At 43.4% G+C, this 17,831-nt stretch overlaps 8 protein-coding genes across 9 annotated transcripts; 2 read left to right on the top strand and 6 right to left on the bottom strand.

Moving 5' to 3' along the window:
- Positions 1 to 459: 459 nt before the first annotated feature.
- LOC108108520 (exocyst complex component 1) lies at positions 460 to 3,681 on the bottom strand. Its single transcript, XM_017216592.1, has 6 exons — positions 2,903 to 3,681; positions 2,617 to 2,844; positions 2,109 to 2,558; positions 1,566 to 2,047; positions 993 to 1,500; positions 460 to 928 (listed from the first exon to the last, which is right to left on the bottom strand). The coding sequence occupies exons 1-6, from the start codon at positions 3,554 to 3,556 to the stop codon at positions 581 to 583; spliced, it is 2,670 nt and encodes an 889-aa protein (XP_017072081.1). The 5' UTR covers positions 3,557 to 3,681; the 3' UTR covers positions 460 to 580.
- A 215-nt stretch (positions 3,682 to 3,896) lies between these two features.
- LOC108108523 lies at positions 3,897 to 4,769 on the top strand. The gene is made up of 4 exons (XM_017216595.1): positions 3,897 to 3,961; positions 4,023 to 4,084; positions 4,394 to 4,563; positions 4,625 to 4,769. The coding sequence occupies exons 2-4, from the start codon at positions 4,039 to 4,041 to the stop codon at positions 4,679 to 4,681; spliced, it is 273 nt and encodes a 90-aa protein (XP_017072084.1). The 5' UTR covers positions 3,897 to 3,961; positions 4,023 to 4,038; the 3' UTR covers positions 4,682 to 4,769.
- On the bottom strand, positions 4,770 to 5,657 carry LOC108108521 (DNA-directed RNA polymerase III subunit RPC7-like). Its single transcript, XM_017216593.2, has 3 exons — positions 5,407 to 5,657; positions 5,213 to 5,341; positions 4,770 to 5,159 (listed from the first exon to the last, which is right to left on the bottom strand). The coding sequence occupies exons 1-3, from the start codon at positions 5,548 to 5,550 to the stop codon at positions 4,794 to 4,796; spliced, it is 639 nt and encodes a 212-aa protein (XP_017072082.1). The 5' UTR covers positions 5,551 to 5,657; the 3' UTR covers positions 4,770 to 4,793.
- A 142-nt stretch (positions 5,658 to 5,799) lies between these two features.
- On the bottom strand, positions 5,800 to 7,311 carry LOC108108592 (RAB6-interacting golgin). The gene is made up of 3 exons (XM_017216688.1): positions 7,117 to 7,311; positions 6,344 to 7,031; positions 5,800 to 6,287 (listed from the first exon to the last, which is right to left on the bottom strand). Exons 1-3 carry the CDS (start codon positions 7,214 to 7,216, stop codon positions 6,062 to 6,064), a joined length of 1,014 nt encoding a protein of 337 aa, XP_017072177.1. The 5' UTR covers positions 7,217 to 7,311; the 3' UTR covers positions 5,800 to 6,061.
- A 324-nt stretch (positions 7,312 to 7,635) lies between these two features.
- Positions 7,636 to 12,271, bottom strand: LOC108108593 (ubiquinone biosynthesis protein COQ4 homolog, mitochondrial). Of its 2 annotated transcripts, XM_017216690.2 has the most exons (5): positions 12,213 to 12,271; positions 8,739 to 8,965; positions 8,466 to 8,670; positions 7,876 to 8,099; positions 7,636 to 7,804 (listed from the first exon to the last, which is right to left on the bottom strand). In XM_017216690.2, exons 2-5 carry the CDS (start codon positions 8,957 to 8,959, stop codon positions 7,648 to 7,650), a joined length of 807 nt encoding a protein of 268 aa, XP_017072179.1. In that variant the 5' UTR covers positions 8,960 to 8,965; positions 12,213 to 12,271; the 3' UTR covers positions 7,636 to 7,647. The 2 variants fall into 2 exon arrangements, with proteins under 2 accessions (XP_017072179.1, XP_017072178.1); XM_017216689.2 differs by lacking the exon at positions 12,213 to 12,271 and having other exon boundaries at positions 8,739 to 9,977.
- Positions 10,246 to 11,890, bottom strand: LOC108108591 (UDP-sugar transporter UST74c). Its single transcript, XM_017216687.1, has one exon. It carries the CDS (start codon positions 11,654 to 11,656, stop codon positions 10,541 to 10,543), a length of 1,116 nt encoding a protein of 371 aa, XP_017072176.1. The 5' UTR covers positions 11,657 to 11,890; the 3' UTR covers positions 10,246 to 10,540.
- A 242-nt stretch (positions 12,272 to 12,513) lies between the features above and the next one.
- Positions 12,514 to 16,955, top strand: LOC108108635 (enolase-phosphatase E1). Its single transcript, XM_017216736.2, has 6 exons — positions 12,514 to 12,799; positions 12,851 to 12,995; positions 13,053 to 13,115; positions 14,987 to 15,040; positions 15,174 to 16,195; positions 16,260 to 16,955. The coding sequence occupies exons 1-6, from the start codon at positions 12,599 to 12,601 to the stop codon at positions 16,512 to 16,514; spliced, it is 1,740 nt and encodes a 579-aa protein (XP_017072225.1). The 5' UTR covers positions 12,514 to 12,598; the 3' UTR covers positions 16,515 to 16,955.
- On the bottom strand, positions 13,124 to 15,038 carry LOC108108636. The gene has a single exon (XM_017216737.2). It carries the CDS (start codon positions 14,905 to 14,907, stop codon positions 13,192 to 13,194), a length of 1,716 nt encoding a protein of 571 aa, XP_017072226.1. The 5' UTR covers positions 14,908 to 15,038; the 3' UTR covers positions 13,124 to 13,191.
- Positions 16,956 to 17,831: the final 876 nt, after the last annotated feature.

Genomic DNA, 17,831 nt, shown 5'->3' with positions numbered 1-17,831 from the left:
CTCTCTCTGTATCTCTTCGGGTCTCTGCTATCTCTTATGATCTTGAAGAGCTATCTCTTTGACCTTACCGGACTGTTTAAATATGCGTGATATATATTTTACGATCAGCTGAAGTGACGCTTTTAATTTTATAGTCACGAAAAAACCTGGAGTATATGATCTTTAGGGTTTTACGTTTTCATGTAAGAGACAATTCAACTCTTAGATTTTTAGAATAAATACTGAAGCTAATAATCAGTGTAGTACCTAAATCATTCTACTTTTTTACAAAAATCTTACCCACATTTTAAAAAAATGTAATAGGGGAAGTTCAATATTTATCTAGAACTTATACAACAAACAACATCAGATGCTGACTATTGAAAAGCTCCCCTTAAAGTTACTCTCCCCGGAACTTAGTATCTGTGATCTCTCTCTTGCTCCCTCTCTTTTACTGTTTTGAGCCTTTACAGATCCACATCTGTTTAAATATACGCGCCATATATTTTCCAATCAGCAGAAACAGCGCTTTAAATACTATTGCACTTAAAAATAAAACCCGGTTTACACGTTCCCTGATTTCAAGATACCAATCCCTTGATCAGTGAGAGCGCGCTATGTCCGAGAAGAAGGCGAGTATGTCCTGAATGTTGAACTCCAAGTTAATCATGGCGCCGGCGTAGCACTTCTGGATGCGCTCCTCCAGATAGTTGTACTGGGCAATGAACTCCTCCTGCATGGCGTGCCACACCACCTGCAGCAGATTTTCCTCCTCACTTAAATGCTTTTCGACTTTTTTGTAGAGGTTCTCCAAGCCTTTCTTTACTTCTCGCGCCGGATACTGGGCAATAACCTTGCGAAGCTCCTGTTTGGAGAAGGCCATCTGGTAGCTGATCTCTGTCTCTTTGACTCCCTGTGCCACTTTTTGCTGCACGCCTTCGAAGAATTGCTGCAAACGGATATTTGAATAAACAGCTGTGAGTGTGTTTTGAGGGTCATTGACTTTGACTTACATTCAGTTTCTCCAAAGGCCGTCCGAAGTATTGAGTCACATAAGCTTTTAGCGCATCGTTGTAACACTTCTTGGCTTCTTTTTTTAAAGCATCCAGACCAGGAACCTTAAGCTGGGCTAGCAAGGCGTACATGTGGTGGTAGTTCTCCATGCGCACCACCTGCACAGGTGTCTTTGGATGCTCTTGCGAATGGAGATGAATACCCTCAAAGATGGCATTAACCAATTGCAAGTACCATTTCTCCATATCCGTACGGCGATCTGACTTACGGAAGATTCCTTCCGCCGTTTGAGCAAAGTTCTCGAAGTTCTCGACATACGGCAGAATGGCCTTTGAGCGCTTGTGTAACTTGGCTTCCCGGATAGACTGCAACTGGTTCTGCATAAAGCGGTCAAAACTGCGCTTCACCTGAACCAAGGCGGAGGCAAAGGTCATGCTGAGAAAGGAATGTGTGTCCTGAGCGGACATGACGTGCTGGGTGAGTCGCACAAAGACGTAAAGAGAGTAGCTGCAAGTAGAGAGCATTTCTTAATAAATATATGCAGGATCAATTTGTCCACCCTGATTACTCACAAGCTGTCCACACGCTCAAAGCTCTGAATGAAGCTAACTAGCTCCGGTTCGAGGCAACCGAACAGTCCCATCATCAGTTTTCGCACATCCTCATTAATTTGACGATCAATTCGTTTCTGAGGTACACCGTCACTTGATGGCGAGACCGCTCCCGCTAAGACAGACTGTGAAATGTCCACCGCCTTCTCCATCTCTAACGTGGTCTGCGTGTTCTTCGTCGTTGGACTGATAACGTCCATTTGGAAAAAGTTAATGCAGAATAGTTGTTCCTGCAGGGCAATGGGTTCCAGCTCAGCTAAAACCTTTTCCAGCAGGGCATCGAAACGAATTCGATCGGCACTCTCAACACCCGGTCCCCACTGATCCCTATTGATTCCCAAAGTGCCATAAGGTATTGTGGATACTGCCGACTTCCTAGAAGACGTGGACATGTCCAGATCTTCCCGGGAATTTCGAAGCTTCTCTGCCACCTGAATTTTAGCCTATTGAAGAGAAGGAGTAAGATTAATTCACAACAATTTAGATAGGATTTTAGTATCTTACCAAATTAAAAAAGTTCCTCACATCCCTGTCATAGATCTTGCTCAGTGAAGCCGTGTAGACCCGCATCAGACCGTCGTAAGTCTTCCGATCCATGGCTTTTGTCCAGTGCATCAGTTCCGTATAAGGCGTCAGTTCTCGATGTACGTTGGAATGATTGGGTAGCGTCAATTCGGTGCTGGTCACCGGACTGTCACCTATTTCGTTGCCCAGATGAATGAATAGGTTATTCATAAACCGGCTAACGGTGGCTGAAAACTTTTGTTTCCACTTTTCAAAGCGCTTGCGCTGATCCTGTACTGCCTCCAAACGAAGCAAGGCAGGATCTATGTCGCTGTTCATGGCCTGCTGCAGGCATTGAGCAGCTGCTATGGCCGCTTTGCGTCCATTGGCGGTCTTTAGATCGGGTTCATCCAGAGCCTGCTGTTGGCTGTGCGGCAAGTCCAGTTGGCTCTAAGGGAATCATTGTAACATTAACACCCATTAAATACCATATATTACCCATACTAACAATAACTTTGTTAAGTTCTTTCATCAGCTTAATATTGTTATTGTTGGCGATTTCGATCATGGCATTCTTGCCGCCTATCTTCTCCATGGTCTCCTTGACATGCCCCAAAATATCGTCATAGCTGTCAAGACGATTCTCAAACTTGTCAGCCTCGGAGATGGCGTTGTCTATGTGCTCCATCATTTTCAGAACCTTCTGCTCCGAGGCCAGAACACTTTGCATATTCGCCTGCAAGATAAGAAATTATGAGTAATGCTTATAAGCAGAACAAGTGGCATTTACCCACCCCATCCAGATCGTGCAGCTCCCGCGACAACTGCTCAATGAACTGCTCGGCATCCTTGATGGCGAAGTCGCACTCAGAGAAGAGTTTGCCCAGTTCATTGGCCTCCTTGTCTGTCAAAGCGGTAAACTCCTGGGCCTCCTCCTCCTCGTCCTCTTCGTCGTCGGTGTGTTGCGTTTTCGGGATCACTCTGCCTAGAGCCACCTTTTCTGGAGATTTCTCTGACAGCCAGGCAGCGGGCACATTCCTAAACTCCGCCCTCTGGCCACGCACACTCTTCTGGATCTGACGATTAAGCACTGCAAGGAAATTCTGCCGCTCGTGTGCATTGAGAGCATACCACTTGTACAACTTCTCGAGCTGCAGATCAAACTCGTGTGTCTCGAACTGTTCGTTCCGCCCATCTACCCACTTAATCTCATCCAGCTGCCAGCTCCGCTTGCGCTTATACTCGCTTTCGCGCTGCTCCGACTGTTTAATCAGACAAAGAGTGACTACGGGCACTGGTGGGGCCGTGGTGACCACACACAGGTAGCAAGGCTTCTTGTCCTTCTTCTTGACCACCGTCACCACAGAAAGGAGGCGTTCACCGGTGGCCAGGAAAACTTCTTTCTGCAGCGTGTGCTTAATGTTGGCCAAGGCGCCGATAGACAACATGGCTGGGAATGTCTGGCGGGGCACTGGTGACGGAAAAAGTCCTTCCAACTATCAACAACTTGCCAATTGTTTTCACTTGCAATAAGCAATTGTAGAACGCCTCCGCATCAACAGCTGATTTAACAGAATTCCTGCAAAAACGTTAACAGAATATCGTTTAGGGATGATCGAGGGGAGTGATGGTCAAATACGGGGTTTAAAAGAATTTAAAGGTCGTAAATTTAAAAATAACAAAAGAAATTCACTTAAAGAATGTACTTTTTTATAAGCAATTCGTTTTCTCCAGCATTTTATTTAAAAAAACAGATAATTTTTTATATTTCTTTTGGCACATCTCTACCTTAAAAGTGTGGATTTCCATAAAACGCTAGCACGGCCACACTGTTCAACACAAGTAATCTTTGGGTGAGTTTTTACGCGAAAAAATATTTGGCTTAAAAATAAACCATCATTTACCTATTTCCAGCAACTTTCGAGCAATCATGTTGGTTAAGCACATTGTCAAGCAGGGGCTTCTGCTCAAAAATGGTGAGTTCATGCGAATTTAACACCCCTTTTCCGTGAAACTGTTAACCTTAAAAATTACATAATGTGGGTGAGCGAAGCGAGGGACTTGAAGGAACTGCGGAGCAATGGTTCACCCTTTAATCTACAAAAATAAATAACAAATGTTGTGCTCCCAATACGATCCACACGATTCTAATTTATATTTACTAATGTATGTCAAGAAATAAGTAGTTTAATACCTGTATGAGATCATATACCAATTGACATCTTCCTTTTAAAGCTTATCATTATCAAACTCCCATTTTAATTACTATTTATTCTATATTTCAGCTGGCGCCTTGTCGCGTGCTGCTTATCACGGTGGACATGGTCCCCACTCCACCATGAATGATCTGCCCGTACCCGCTGGAGATTGGAAGGAGCAGCACAGCCAGAAGAACGCCAAGTACAACGCCGCCCTTATCACTGGCATCCTTGTCCTGGCCAGCACCATTGGATTCGTGAGTTCCTTCCGCTCTGCTCATTATTCCCTACAGTTCTAACCGTAATTCATAATTGCAGGTGAAGTCCTCTGGTCTGATCCACTTCAACTACTACGTCCCCAAGAGCCTGGACTAAAGCAGTCCCCCTACTTGTATAAGAACCCAAAATATTTGTGTTAAATAAGCTTAAAGTGGCGACATAGTAAATCACAGATCCGAAAGTATTCCGTTCGATGGTTTTATTTAGCTCAGTATACGGGACCATCATCTAAATTGTCGTCCTCATCGTTGAAGGCTTCTCCGTTATCAAAATAGGTGGCACCGTAGTCATTATCTTCGTCCATCTCGTCATCCAACGCCGCCTCTGGATCATCCTGCTCCTCCTCCTGTTCAGAGTCGGAACCCTGCTTATTTTCATCCTGCTCGCCGCCACCAGACTTTAGTTCCTTTTGCTCCAGAACCTTTAGTCTGTCCTCGATATTGGTCTTCTTGGCTAGTAGCTTTGGCCGGACGTCTGCACCACGCCGTTTCCGACTGGAGATATTTAATTCTTGGGGCATGGTTTTGTAGTTGAATTCTGGCTGGGTCTTGAGCTTCATCCGCGCCATTGCTTTCTAGGGATTTAAACAGTTTATTTGAGATTGTAAATTATTAGCTTAAAGCTTACCTCTCGCCAATCTTTGTGTTCTTGGTTTTGCCCCTTATGGCTGGCGGATACAATATAATAAGGGGAATCACGCATTCGATTTAGGAAATCCTCTTTCCACAGCAGCTGGTAATTTTGTGGGGTGGTTGTCTGCCGGAGGAATAAAAATAACATTTTGATTATTTCTAAATTAATTTAGTTGGACTGATGTGCACCTCTATGTTAGTGGGTCTGTTCAAAAGGGGCGGAAATGTAGGAGGCGGTGCTGTCTGCACCGGCAAGTCCTTTGTGCAGCCCAGCATGGCCATTTGCTCGGCCGTGAGGGTGCCCGTCTTTCCACCCCTTCCGCGTCCAGCCATTATTTGAATATTCTTTATTTAATTCCGTTGAGCAATTTTATGTTTTTGTTTATATTGTTTAGCTCTCCCGCACGTTGATTTAACTCAAAAAAATTATCAGCTGTTGCGCTAACTAATGGCGTTGCCACCTAGTTGAAACTAAACATAATAGTAATTACTCGACGAATAAATATACTTCCTTTTTTTCATATAGTATAGTTTCAAAATGATCAGTTTTTCATTTTTTGTTTAAATAAAAACAAATGTAAATTTTACACATAACATATACATAGTTTATTGCAATTTGCACTTTTTTACTTACACTATGAACAGTAATTACACACTAATATTAGAGAGCATATAACATATATCAGCCCTGCTTCAATTTACAATTCGAATTTGTTTTCAAAATTACAATTAATATATATCAATATTTTAACTGATATCTGTTTGGAGCGAGAACAAAATGTAAACTATTGGTCAAATAAGGGGAAACAGGGCTGAATATTCAAAATAACCAAACGAATTAGACTCAATCGACACTCTGATTGGGAGATGTTATGTTAATAGGTTGACAATCATCGGTTGGCGCCAGGCCCACTTTCTGCATAAGTTCCGTGAGCTTCTGTGCCTTCCTGTCCTCGTTGTGGGCAATCACGGTGCAAAGATGTTCAGTGAGCAGCTCCTTCTTTTCCGAGGCATTGTGTAGTTCTATCTTTGCCCGCAGAAATTGAGCTTCAATCTTGACATATTGTTTTCTGTCAATTAAGTCATTAATATGGATTTAATAAACTTTTAAAATACCACCACTTACTCTACATTGGAGAAATGTATGCAGGCATTGTCGATCTGCTTTCTTAGCAGGGCCACGTCCACGGCCAGATCGCTCTCCAGCTTAGACAACTCATGGCGGATCTCCTCGATCTTTCGTGACTCCGCCGCCGTCTTCTGGGTGTGCTGCTCGATAGCCTGGTATAGCATTTGCTTCTTCTGCTTGTTCTGCTCCTCGATCATTCGACGATGCTGCTCGAAATCCTTTAGAGAGATACCCTTAAATGGTGAGTCTGTGTTAAGGCGCTCCCGCGAGGAAGACTCCTTACTGCTCGGCAGGATACTGGCATCATCCACGGACTGGCTATCACCGCCACTTATCTTCAGAATCGAACTGTCGTCGGTAGAGGTGGCCTCAGCATCCGTATACGTGGCAGTAGGTTTGTTATCTTTAGCTGTAGCATGCCCATGGTAGAGTGCCTCCATTAATGAATCGGAAAGAGCGCGGTCCAAATTCAGCGATCCATGAGCTACGTCATCTTCCGTTGTGGGAGTTTTTGGCTTTTCCGTGGGAGTCACCGTTTCCGCTTTGGACTTCTTTGGTACATCCGGTTTTTGGATGGGCTGCTGTTGTTGCTGCTGCTGCTGTTGCTTCCGTAATTGATCTGCTTGACGGAAGACTTTGTCGGGCATACGCCGTATGCCGGGTTGATTCCGGAGCGCCTGCTTTGCTGCTCACGCACACACATGTAAGGGGTTATTATTATAAACAGATAATTGTTTACACGCTTCTTAGTTCATTCATGGTGATCTAACCTGCTTCCAGATTTGCCGCTCTCTTTCCCACGCCCCCCTCCTTCACGCCTGTTATCTTGAGGATTTCATCGTGGCTAAAACCATTGAATTTCTCAGTCATTGTGCGGAACTTAATGATTATTAGCCATTAAACGACAATCGAGCCAAAAACATAACACAACACATCAGCAAAGCCAAACAGAGCACAGGAAGTTGCCAGATTGCTTCAGATTTCGATGCGATCACTTCCAAAAATAGGATGTTTTCACTAAGCTTGAATTCGCATTCAGCGTGTTTGGGATTTAACTTCAAATCAATTTCAACTTCAATTTTCAATTTCTTCTACTTATTTTGTAGAAATTTCTTTTCTTTAACTGTTTTGATTAGTTCGTCTTAATTAATAAATTAAAAATTCTTATAGTGGAAACATTACAAATAATAGCTTTACAACATGAGCTGCCAGATCGTCCCTTTAAGATCGCGATTCCATAACCGATAGCCTTAATCGATAATTTCCCAAATCAAACTGAAGTTTAAAAATAAAAGGCCTCATCAGACTTTATTCAACACAGTAATTCCCAGTTCGGATCGTAGCTCGTGGATATTCTGCTCCCAACGTTTCTCCCAGTAGACAGGCATCAAGGGCTTGGTCCGCTTACCATTCTCCAGGGCCCAGGGCAAATAATGCTTCAAGTACGCACGTCGCTGCCTAAGAACCCGAAAAGATAAACAAATGCGTGAATGATGGCATAATTGGGCGCCGCAGTTCAGTGAACTCACTTGGGACGTAGGCGAACTGCTCCGAACACCGCACCTCCATAGCACATTGGCAGTCCAGTGTTCAGAGCTTCCACCCACTTAACGGCCACCTCTCCGAGCATGTTGGTGGGCATGTCCAGCACCGTGTGGATTAGGTCGTGGCATTCGCGATACCTCGTCATCAGGTAGGCCAGCTTAGGGTCCTCCAAAAACCTCACGGCCATGCGACTGTCAGGCGTGACTTGCTGAAAGTTGATTACCAAAATTACCGACGAATCGATTGACACACAAACCCAACCGATATTCAGTAAAGTTATATATACTTTACTTACTACTTATACCTTGGTAATCTTAAAAAAACTTCTTGATTTTATAATTATTTTAGGGATAGTTACTAATTAACAAAACCGTCATTTTCTAAAGAACCTTTGGAATACACTTCTTTAATTGTTATTAAAGGTGTAACAGCTACCGAAAAATAGGGACTGCAAATTCCAATTCTAAAATTATCTTCAAGTTATCTTTACAATTGTATTAGGAATGTTTTTGAACCAAACCTTCCCACGTGTAGTGTGTTCTTACACTTGTTTCACTATCACTTAATTACTTACATTATCTTTCAAGAACTTGACGTAAGAGGCTCCAAACGTATCTGGTGGCAAGCCCTCCAAGTATTTAAAGTCAATTGTGCTGGTGTGGATGCGTGGTTTATCGGCCATGATGCGCTGACCTTCCTCGCTAGACTGCATGGTGTCCAAAATAGCCCAAAGAGCATCCTCTCCTGTGGTCTCACCCAAACAGGCAATCATGTCGTGGCTTGAAACGATATATTTTTATGTATTTAATGCTAAAGTAAAAACAAAAGTATGATAAGTATAACCTACCGTCTTGGATTCAGCAGGGCAGCAACGGAAGATCCAGCTCCCAAGATCACACGCTGGAAGGGCGATATCTCGATGCGCTCCTTGAGATACTGACGCTCGAAGGCATCCAGTGGCTCTGCCTCGGGCATTTCCGTGGCCACTGTTTGGCTTTTAGCCTGGCTTGTAGTAAGGCCTCGTCGCAGGGCCAGCTGCTTTGGAAGACGCCAACAGCGTTGCATCATGATGATCTGTGGATTCATAGAGGAGACATGGGGAGGTGCACCCGGTGACCTTATCAGCACGATCGTCGGCATCATCATAATCGTCATCGTAGCACATAAACATGACCCTGACTACCTGTCTTCGGTTAAAGCTTGTCGCTTGGCCGTACGTGCCCACTTTCAATAGCAGTGTGTATGAGCAAACAATTTGTCCATAATGTGGGTACGCGGACAGGGCTGATGCTGACTAACGATTTACCCTGCCGCACACTCCGTCCGCCCAACGGTGAAATCTGTGTAAACCTGTTTTGGCTTCCTCATTACCTGTCCCTACTACGAGTCTCTCACTTCACCACCTATCAATATTGCGGGGTCTCAAAATAAAACCCAAACAAAGTGCTGCAGGGGGCACTGGCACCTCATTCTGGGATTTTATGCTCAATTTCAATGTCGTCATTGTTGTTTCTTTGGATGAATGGCTAGACACTATTTGGAAGAAAAGTTATTTCAGGAAGAAACGTTGCTAGAACACCATGACAAATCTTTGGGGTCTTAAAAGCTGAACAATTTTATAACTCACTAACAGTCTCACATAATATGAGCTTCTTAGATTTAAATAACTAAGATTATAAGCATTTGGTCCGGTAGATTAGCTAGTTCTGGGAAAGCAGATACCCATCTTAAAAGCATGTATTTAGCTGAGAGATATGCACGAACTATGGCAAAGTTTCAGCTGTGCAAATTTATTTACTTTTATAACATAACAAAGCGAGAGATTCTTTAACAATCAATTTCATTGCCATACGCAGAGGTCTATTATTTGGCAATCAACAAAAAAAGGAAAAACTATACCAAAAACAAAAGGCGCAATAATCACAATTATATTACTACCACTCGTAATCTTTCTCTGGCCTGATAGTATTGTTTTTTTTGTTTTTTTTTTTTAAACATAAAAAACCCAACTTTAGATAGAGGGTAACCAGGGATCGGCCAACCTATTCCGTCTGGTTTTAATGGAGTGATGACGCTGCTGGACTGTCCAGCACTGCAGTACTTTGTTTAGTAGATTTCTCAAGGCGTCGACGTGTTTGCCCAGAATATATAAACAGCCGATTAAGCACAAATAATTGAAAAATTCCACACTAGGTAGTTCTGTATAATTTTTTTTACTTTAAATTCTAATTAGAGAAGCACATGTGAGAAAAGTAATATTACTTAATGAGCAGGAGCCACGTTGTAGGCCTTATCGCGGGAGGAAATCTTATCAGGAATGACCCAAAACTGTACAGAAGATAGAACACAATTGGTTATCTGGCCCACCCATTGCGGAAAGGGAGCTGGATGTCTGTGTATTTCTATTACTTATGACACTTTCGATGCAGGAAACAGTTGCATGCGGACAAATGTACAAAGTGATTAAAATTACATAATTGCACATTTTACACATTTTTAGATACTTGGCTAGATATATGTACAGATACGATGCGCTGTGTGCCTATAGGAAAATCGAATACGAAATCGAAGATCGCAGAACGAAGTACGTAGTTCGGAATACGCTTAAAATATCGTATGGCTTTGGCTTGAGTTTGAGCTAAGACGAAGCTAGACATTCTCGCCGCGGGTGCTGGGCAAGTGGGCTTGCTTATCGGGTGCCCGCTTCCGTCGGAAAGTGACATACGTGTACAGCAGACTCGCCAGCACGCTGATGTTGATCCCGATGCAGTTGAGCCACGAGAAGACGTAGTCACCGCCAATGAACATGCCCAGATAGGTCACGCAGATGTTCTTCAGGCAGCCCACAATTGTGGTGGTCAGTGCCGAGTTGAATTGCGTGCACAGGATTGTACTGTATGACAAGATGAATCCCATGACGCAGCTGAGCAAGAACTGCAGCACAAATACTGAGTCGTTCCATTGTCCATAGTTCAGCGCCTGATCCAGATCTCCTGTGGCATAATTGAGTGCCAGGGCGGGCAGGAACATGAACAGCGAGTTGTAGTACATCAGGCCGTACTTTCCGATCTCTGAGGTGTCCAGTTTTTTTTTCACATACACTCCGTTTGATGCGGTCAAGGCGTTGGTGATCATAACATAGATGTAGCCTCTCATGTTGAACGACAAATCATCAGAGGCTGCCAGCAAGGCTCCACCGATCATGGCGTAAACGCTGATTTGAACCGCATTCGACGGTCTTAGTCCAAGGATTTTAAGCTCCAGCAACATTGTCATTAAAATGGAAAACCGACGCAAGGCCGCAAACATCGGCAAACTCAAGGTTTTAGTCCCGCCTAGACCGAACATCATGTTGCCCAGAAAGATCAATGGCAGCGGAAAGATCTTGGCAAATGTATTCCTTTGCAGAGGCGGAAATGAGACAAGTTTTAGGCGTTTTCCAATGCCGAGAACTACTATACTGGCAGTCAGTTGGCCCAGGCTGAGGAACAGAAACGAGGGGAAGTGATAGGAGGTCAGCACCGTCTTGTTCACCACCGTGATCATGAAGGAGGATAGTCCATAGAACAACGCGCTGCCGATCTTCTTTATGAATACCGCAGAGTCCTCGCGTTCCCGGTGGCTCAGCTCCTTCGAACCAGATCCATTGTGTAGCGAAACTCCCCCTGATCCTCCGATTTTCTCCTCCTGCTCCTTGCTATCATCGCTGTCCGTCAGAAGGGGCTGGAGGTCCAGCGTTGTGTTGCCGCCGCGCGAAACATTCATCGTAATTGCGGGGCGGCTGATACTTCAATTTAAACGCTTTCGTCACTATGGTTCTTTCGGCGACGACTATCTTGCGGCGCGCACATTTGTTTAACTTTTAAGGGGCCACTTTGGGGCCGGGGTAGTGGCTTTCCCGCAGCACATCAACGAGTATTTTTCTATTTTTACCGACGCGAATTCGCAGTCATTCCGGGAACATATGATCAGTGTGCCCGTGTCTGAACTGTCAGAACATACTGAGGAAATGAAATTCGCTAAATATGTTATTAACAGCCACATTGTTTCTGTTACATATTTAGCTGTATGTTGAGCAGAAAACAAGAATTTACAATTTACGATTTGGTCTAATGGGCTGCTAGCTTTCAATTCATTCCTTATTCATAACATCCCTAAGACTAGCGACCTGCCGCAAATAACATTAATGCGCGTAACAGCTCACTATCTTTGTACACAAGCTCTCCAAACGAACTTTAAACAGGCGATGACACATTAATAACATTCTGCGCTACTGCTGACTAATTTTTAATGCTTTTAAATCCAAAGCAAGTTAATTTACCTTATTAATTGTTCGCCAAAAACACTCCACAAATTTTTTACAGCCTTGTACCGCTTGCGAATCAGCTGCTCTGTACAAATAACAATAACACTGTTAACAGTAGCGCACAGTGGAAACCGACTCAAAAAATAAAAATACATAAGCAACACAAGATCATTTATTACTGATATAAAAATGTTAATTCTGTTGTCAGAAATATATAAAAATGTATTCAATTCTTAATTATAATAATAGCTTTTAACAACTCCTTAATTTAATTTTAGCAGAGTCTGGAAAATCAAAATACATCTCACTGTGCATCGACTATTCATCAGAGTGGCAACTCTGGCTAAAAGACCGAAAATTGTTTTGTTTTGTTTATTGTCTTCGACTGAAAGTTGGTTAGAATGAGTGGATCAAAGGCGAAAAAACACAGCAAAGGCGACCAAATCCCTAAGCCCATTAACATAAAGAAGGAGAAGATTGAGGAGGACCGCACTCTGCACCCAATATCACACTATATAGATGACCGTCTGGAGCTGGTGAAACAGATTTTTGGTACTCTTAAGCCGAAAACTATAATGAATCTGGCGCCCGAGTTTCTAAAGGTAAAAGAAGACTAGCCCATAAAGTAATTACTAAAGGTACTCCTTACACAGAAAACACCAATGGACGAGATCGAGGAACTATGTCTGGAGGAACTTCTTTGCTTGTCCACAAAGCGTCTAAAATCTATTATAGAAGACACCAAGTGTCCTACAGACACCGAGAGTTCCGAGGATTCCGACGTAGAGCATAAGGAGGGTAAGTTAGATCACTTCATTACCCGATGAGCCCTTTCATTTAAATCTGATATTTCAGAACACATTTCTTTGGAAGAGATTTCCTCAGACAGTGACATCGGAGGCCAGGAATCTCGAAGAAGTGAGTAATTTGACTTGTTTTACATTTAATTTAGAGTATATAATCTGTTTAATCTGCACAACTGCACGCCGAAAAGTTAGCCTCCGTATTTGAACTTCTCGCAAGCTAAATGCGGCGAAACGTAGAATGCTCTCAATATGCAGACATCCTCGCCTATGCCGATGACCACATTCTCCTTGTCCTCCTTGGCCACTTCCAGGGTAACCACAAAGTCCCCAACCTCCAAGCAGCCCTTCTTTCGCATATAATCCACTCCAAACTCAATCGGACTGTAGTTGCACTCGTTGAGGTCCTTGGTGTACAGAACCGGATGCATGTTGCGGCGCAAGTGAAGCGCACGTGCCAGTTCCACCTTGCATGTAATAGTTTCTGCATTGTCTGTTTCCTCTAGTGGCATCATCACAAATACTGGGCAGTAAATTTCTATGCGAGAAAGAGCTACACTGGCAGTCTCGCATGTAGTGAACAAGAAGATAGCCTGGCACTCAATTGAACTGATAGTTCGAATGATGAAGTTCACTACCGTTTGGTATGAAGTCAGAATATTCTTCAGAACCATTTTGTTTTGAACCACTCCAACTCTGTAATCCTTGATCGGCATCAGCTTCTTGACAATCAGCGGATATTTGTTGCACCAGGGACTTTTCTGGATGTGGATGGCGTCGACTTTCCACAAGAATTCGTGCAATTCAAAACGCTTAAAGTCGCTGCACCGCTCCAGAGGCACCGTGCCAATTATAGGCTTCTTCTGGCACATAGAAATAGGCAGTACGTCTTCCATAATGTAGTTATAGACGCAGCAGCTCACGCTAAACATGTCCGGTATCCAAATATAATCCACCAGCTTAATGATTCCAAGCAGATCCAGCATGTTACTGCGCACATACTCGAAGTCGATCATTCCGATTAACTTCAGGTTGAAGTCAGAGTTCAACTTCTGCCGCACGACCCGAAGAAAGCTCTTGCATCGAATTTTAGGTAGAACTACATAATTGGCGTTTAATGAAGCGACCATTTCCAGGTCCTTCACAAACAGATCCGGGTAGGTTTCGGGATTCAGAGCGTGGCACTGTCTAGGTAGCTCGATAAAGTCGTAGGAAGCCACTAGACCTGCATCAATGATCATCACGGTCAAGGCCTCTCGAAGGGTTTTAACAACACGACCCCTAACTTCACGTCCAATCAGCAACATGTCACCAAGCTGGACTGAGGAAAGATAAGCTTGCAGATTGATTACATACACAATCTCCTTATAGCCTTTGTAGCGGTAGGCTTCATCAGTGGTGAGAGTGACCACCGAGCCTCGGGCCAGAATTACGGTGCAGTTGTTCCTCAACCTGCCAACGCGGCAGCACTCTCCGTTAATCTCTAGTGCCAGTCCGGTAGTTAGTCGGAGTTCCCTTTCTGCAGAATACGCTGAGATCGCAATGTTCATTGTGTTCAAAATAGCTGTCAGTTCATCTGGCTTGTTTGAGACCGTATCGACGTGGAAGGTGTAAGTTCCATTCTCCAGCATGCGACGCAGCTCGTCATGGGTGGTTTCATTCACTAGCTTGGCCACGAGGCCCAGGTGGTAATAGCGCCTACGTTTTCGTCGCCTAGCATGCTTTTCATGGGCCTCGCAGGCCGCCTTAAAGTCCTTTAAACGCTGCTCTAGGTCATGCTGCCCGTTGAGCCTAACTGTGAACTTTTCCAGTCGGTTCTCGTCCTCCGGCAGCTCCTCCTCCTCGCCTTGCTCTTCGGCCGTTTGGCTGTCAAGCTCAGGCGGAACCTCTTGCTGGTTAACGGGCATTCTGGCGTGCAGTTAATTTGAACTATACTTTATCTACAATTTTTAATGTAATGTTATGTTAATCTTGTCAATTTTTTAGACAAGAAGAAGCTTAAGGCCAAAAAAGCGAATAATGAGAATGAAAATAAGGAGTGTGAGTATCAACTTAATGAAAATATAAACACAAAACAAGATGTAATGAACACATGATAGAAACTGATTCCTACATCTGTGCTCGTTTGATTTTTAAGGTTCTCAGCTTACTTAGCTTTTTTTTTCTCCCATAGCTGGCGGTCAGATGAGCGTGCTGGAACTGTTGGAGCTTCAAGCACGAGCTCGGGCCATTCGTTCCCAGCTAGCAATGGAACCAATCACCAAGATAGAGGTCAAGTCGGATGATGATGAGGAGATTCCAGATGAGAAAGTCAAGCATAGGGAAAAAGAAAAGCGCAGCAATAAGAACAAGGAGTCTGGGAAGCGCAAAACACAGGAAAGTAAAGCAGTTGGAGAAGGTTCATCTATTTCACAGGCAGATGCCGATAGTAGCTGCAAGGAACAGCAAACGCCCCGTAAGAAAATAAAGATTAAGAGAAACTATCGGCAGAGCTCTAAGTCGCCAGAAAAGGAAAATCCAGCTCCAGCATCTGTTCCTCCTCCTCTTTCTGAATCCTCAGTTCCGAATAAAGAAACCAGAAAGTTATCACGTTCGGCCTCACCAGATGTGATCACCATACAAACGGAACCAGAAACCTTGCTAATCAGCGACAGCACAGACGATGAGAGCACAAAACAGAAGTCAAACGAAATTATTAATCCAACTCCACTAGAGCCACCAGCTCCACTCGTAGAAAGCGAGCCGGAGGAGGGAGAAGTGCGGGATGAATCCGAAGAACCAGCAAATTCAGAAGGATCTGGATACTCAGTCAAGCCAGAGGAAACTGTCATTTCTAAAGAACAAGGTGATCAGCATAACGAGGAATGTTCCGAAAAACTAGAAAAATCCGCTGATGATGAACACCTACCAGAAGAAGTACCTTTGGCTAAGCAAAATCCACCCTCTGATGCAAAGGAACCTGTTACATCCCAACCTGCAATCCTAGACGATGAAGATCAAAACGACGATGTCATATCAATTGGCGGTGATCTGGAAATGATTGAGGAAATGACCAAGGAAGACGAGCTGCCTTCTGTGAGTATCAAGAACGAAAAGAAAGAAAAGATGTCTGATCCCGACGAAATGGATAACGACGTTATCTCTCTGGACACAAGCGAGGATGAGCGCGACAAAATACAGCGGTCGGACTCAGAGGTATTCTTGAATGTTACAAAAAACAATAAACTTGTTAATCACCAATAAACCCCTTTTTTAATAGCAATCCTGGCGCACACGCTACATGAAGAGCTCCAAGGTCAGCCAGGTGCTGGCAGAGTCGCGACTAGCAAAACGCGTTCGCGATAAACTTAAGAAATCAAAGCGCAGCAAAGTCTCTGCCAGCAATGAGCAGGAGAAATCTGAAAAACCGATCGTGTTCACATCCAAACATGAGGATGGATCCATTGAGCAGTACCAGGAGCTGTTGCAGCACCGACAACGCAAAACTTCAAACAGCAGTAAGGGCGATAAATAAATCCATACACCGAAGAGAAGGATTTGTATTGAAAATTCGCGTACTGACGCACAGTTCTACTTTATATGGCATATAAAAGTCAAATAAAAATTCACTGTCTTGCGGGGGCGGCAGGAAACGTAAAAAATTTGAATATATCGTGCTAAGCGCATATTTGATTTCTCATTCGTCTTTTCTTATAATGCATACACTATAGGGAATAGAATGTATGTTAAACTATGCTAGGAGTTTTAATTTAAATTGTTTAAATTAAGTTGATTTTATTTGTAGTGTTTATATCTTAAATTTTTTTAATTTTAACCCAAACCCTTTATTAGACAAATTATACAATTTTGTTTTATTTATTAACTGATTAAGTAAAATTGCCTGTACAATATACACTGACTCTGGTATTAAGGTGACTAACTCCTATGTTCAATAAAATTTATTGTATATACTGTATTATTTTTAAAATCCCTAATGTATATGTCTTAAGGTATGAAATGCGTCGACTTGCTTTCCTAAACTCCCTTTTTTGTTTTTAGTTTTGTTTTGTAATTTAAAAGAAAATGCGAAAACTATGCCCTCTCATTTCCGCCTGGTACTCCATTTTGCGAGGGGAACAACCATTTACGAAGGGTTCGCCAAGGGGACAAGGGGCGTGGAAAAGGCAGTTAAACGAGCCGCACGCATGTTACGCCTATGCATTGATATTGTTTGTCATAAACTAGCTCAAAAATCATTATGCAAAAAATTTGAATGGAAGGGTTTGAGTATAACCTAGTTTGGCATTCCACCCGCAACCCTCAATTTCTCTCCCCACATAAGGATTCAACTCCTCCCGCCACTTTGTCGTCGACTTTACTCGATTTCTAATCATGCGGTTACCAGAACATGTCCGTCCACACCATTCTACAATTGAATCCACTCCAACTACATCTGGCTGCCCTCCTGGCCATTCCACTCCACTCGGTTCCACCCCGGTTCGATGTTACTGGTCTGGTCACTGGACTATATCTCAATTATGCTGCTGGGGGGCGGCGGTTGAAGCGTGTTGCACCATAAACGATGATTGTTTTATCAGAGACTCGGTCGTGTTGATAAACTGTTTTAGCAACAACAACAAAAAACGGCCTGGAGAGCAGTTTTCTGAGTGGCATTTCTATTTTGGCTTATCTAATACGCATGTCCTGTGAGCAGAGGGTATAGATGTGTGCTTTTACTGCGAATCCATCAAGTGGGCGAGCTACATACATATAATATGACATGGGTATACAACAATAGCTTTTAATTTATTTCATTTAATTTTGACTTTTGAAAGATGTTTAAGAACCCTGA

Source organism: Drosophila eugracilis, unplaced genomic scaffold (genome assembly GCF_018153835.1).
Source record: "Drosophila eugracilis isolate 14026-0451.02 unplaced genomic scaffold, ASM1815383v1 contig_2154, whole genome shotgun sequence".
Lineage (NCBI taxonomy): Eukaryota > Metazoa > Arthropoda > Insecta > Diptera > Drosophilidae > Drosophila > Drosophila eugracilis.
Note: the sequence above shows the minus strand (reverse complement) of the source record. Positions and strands in the feature narration are given on the sequence as shown.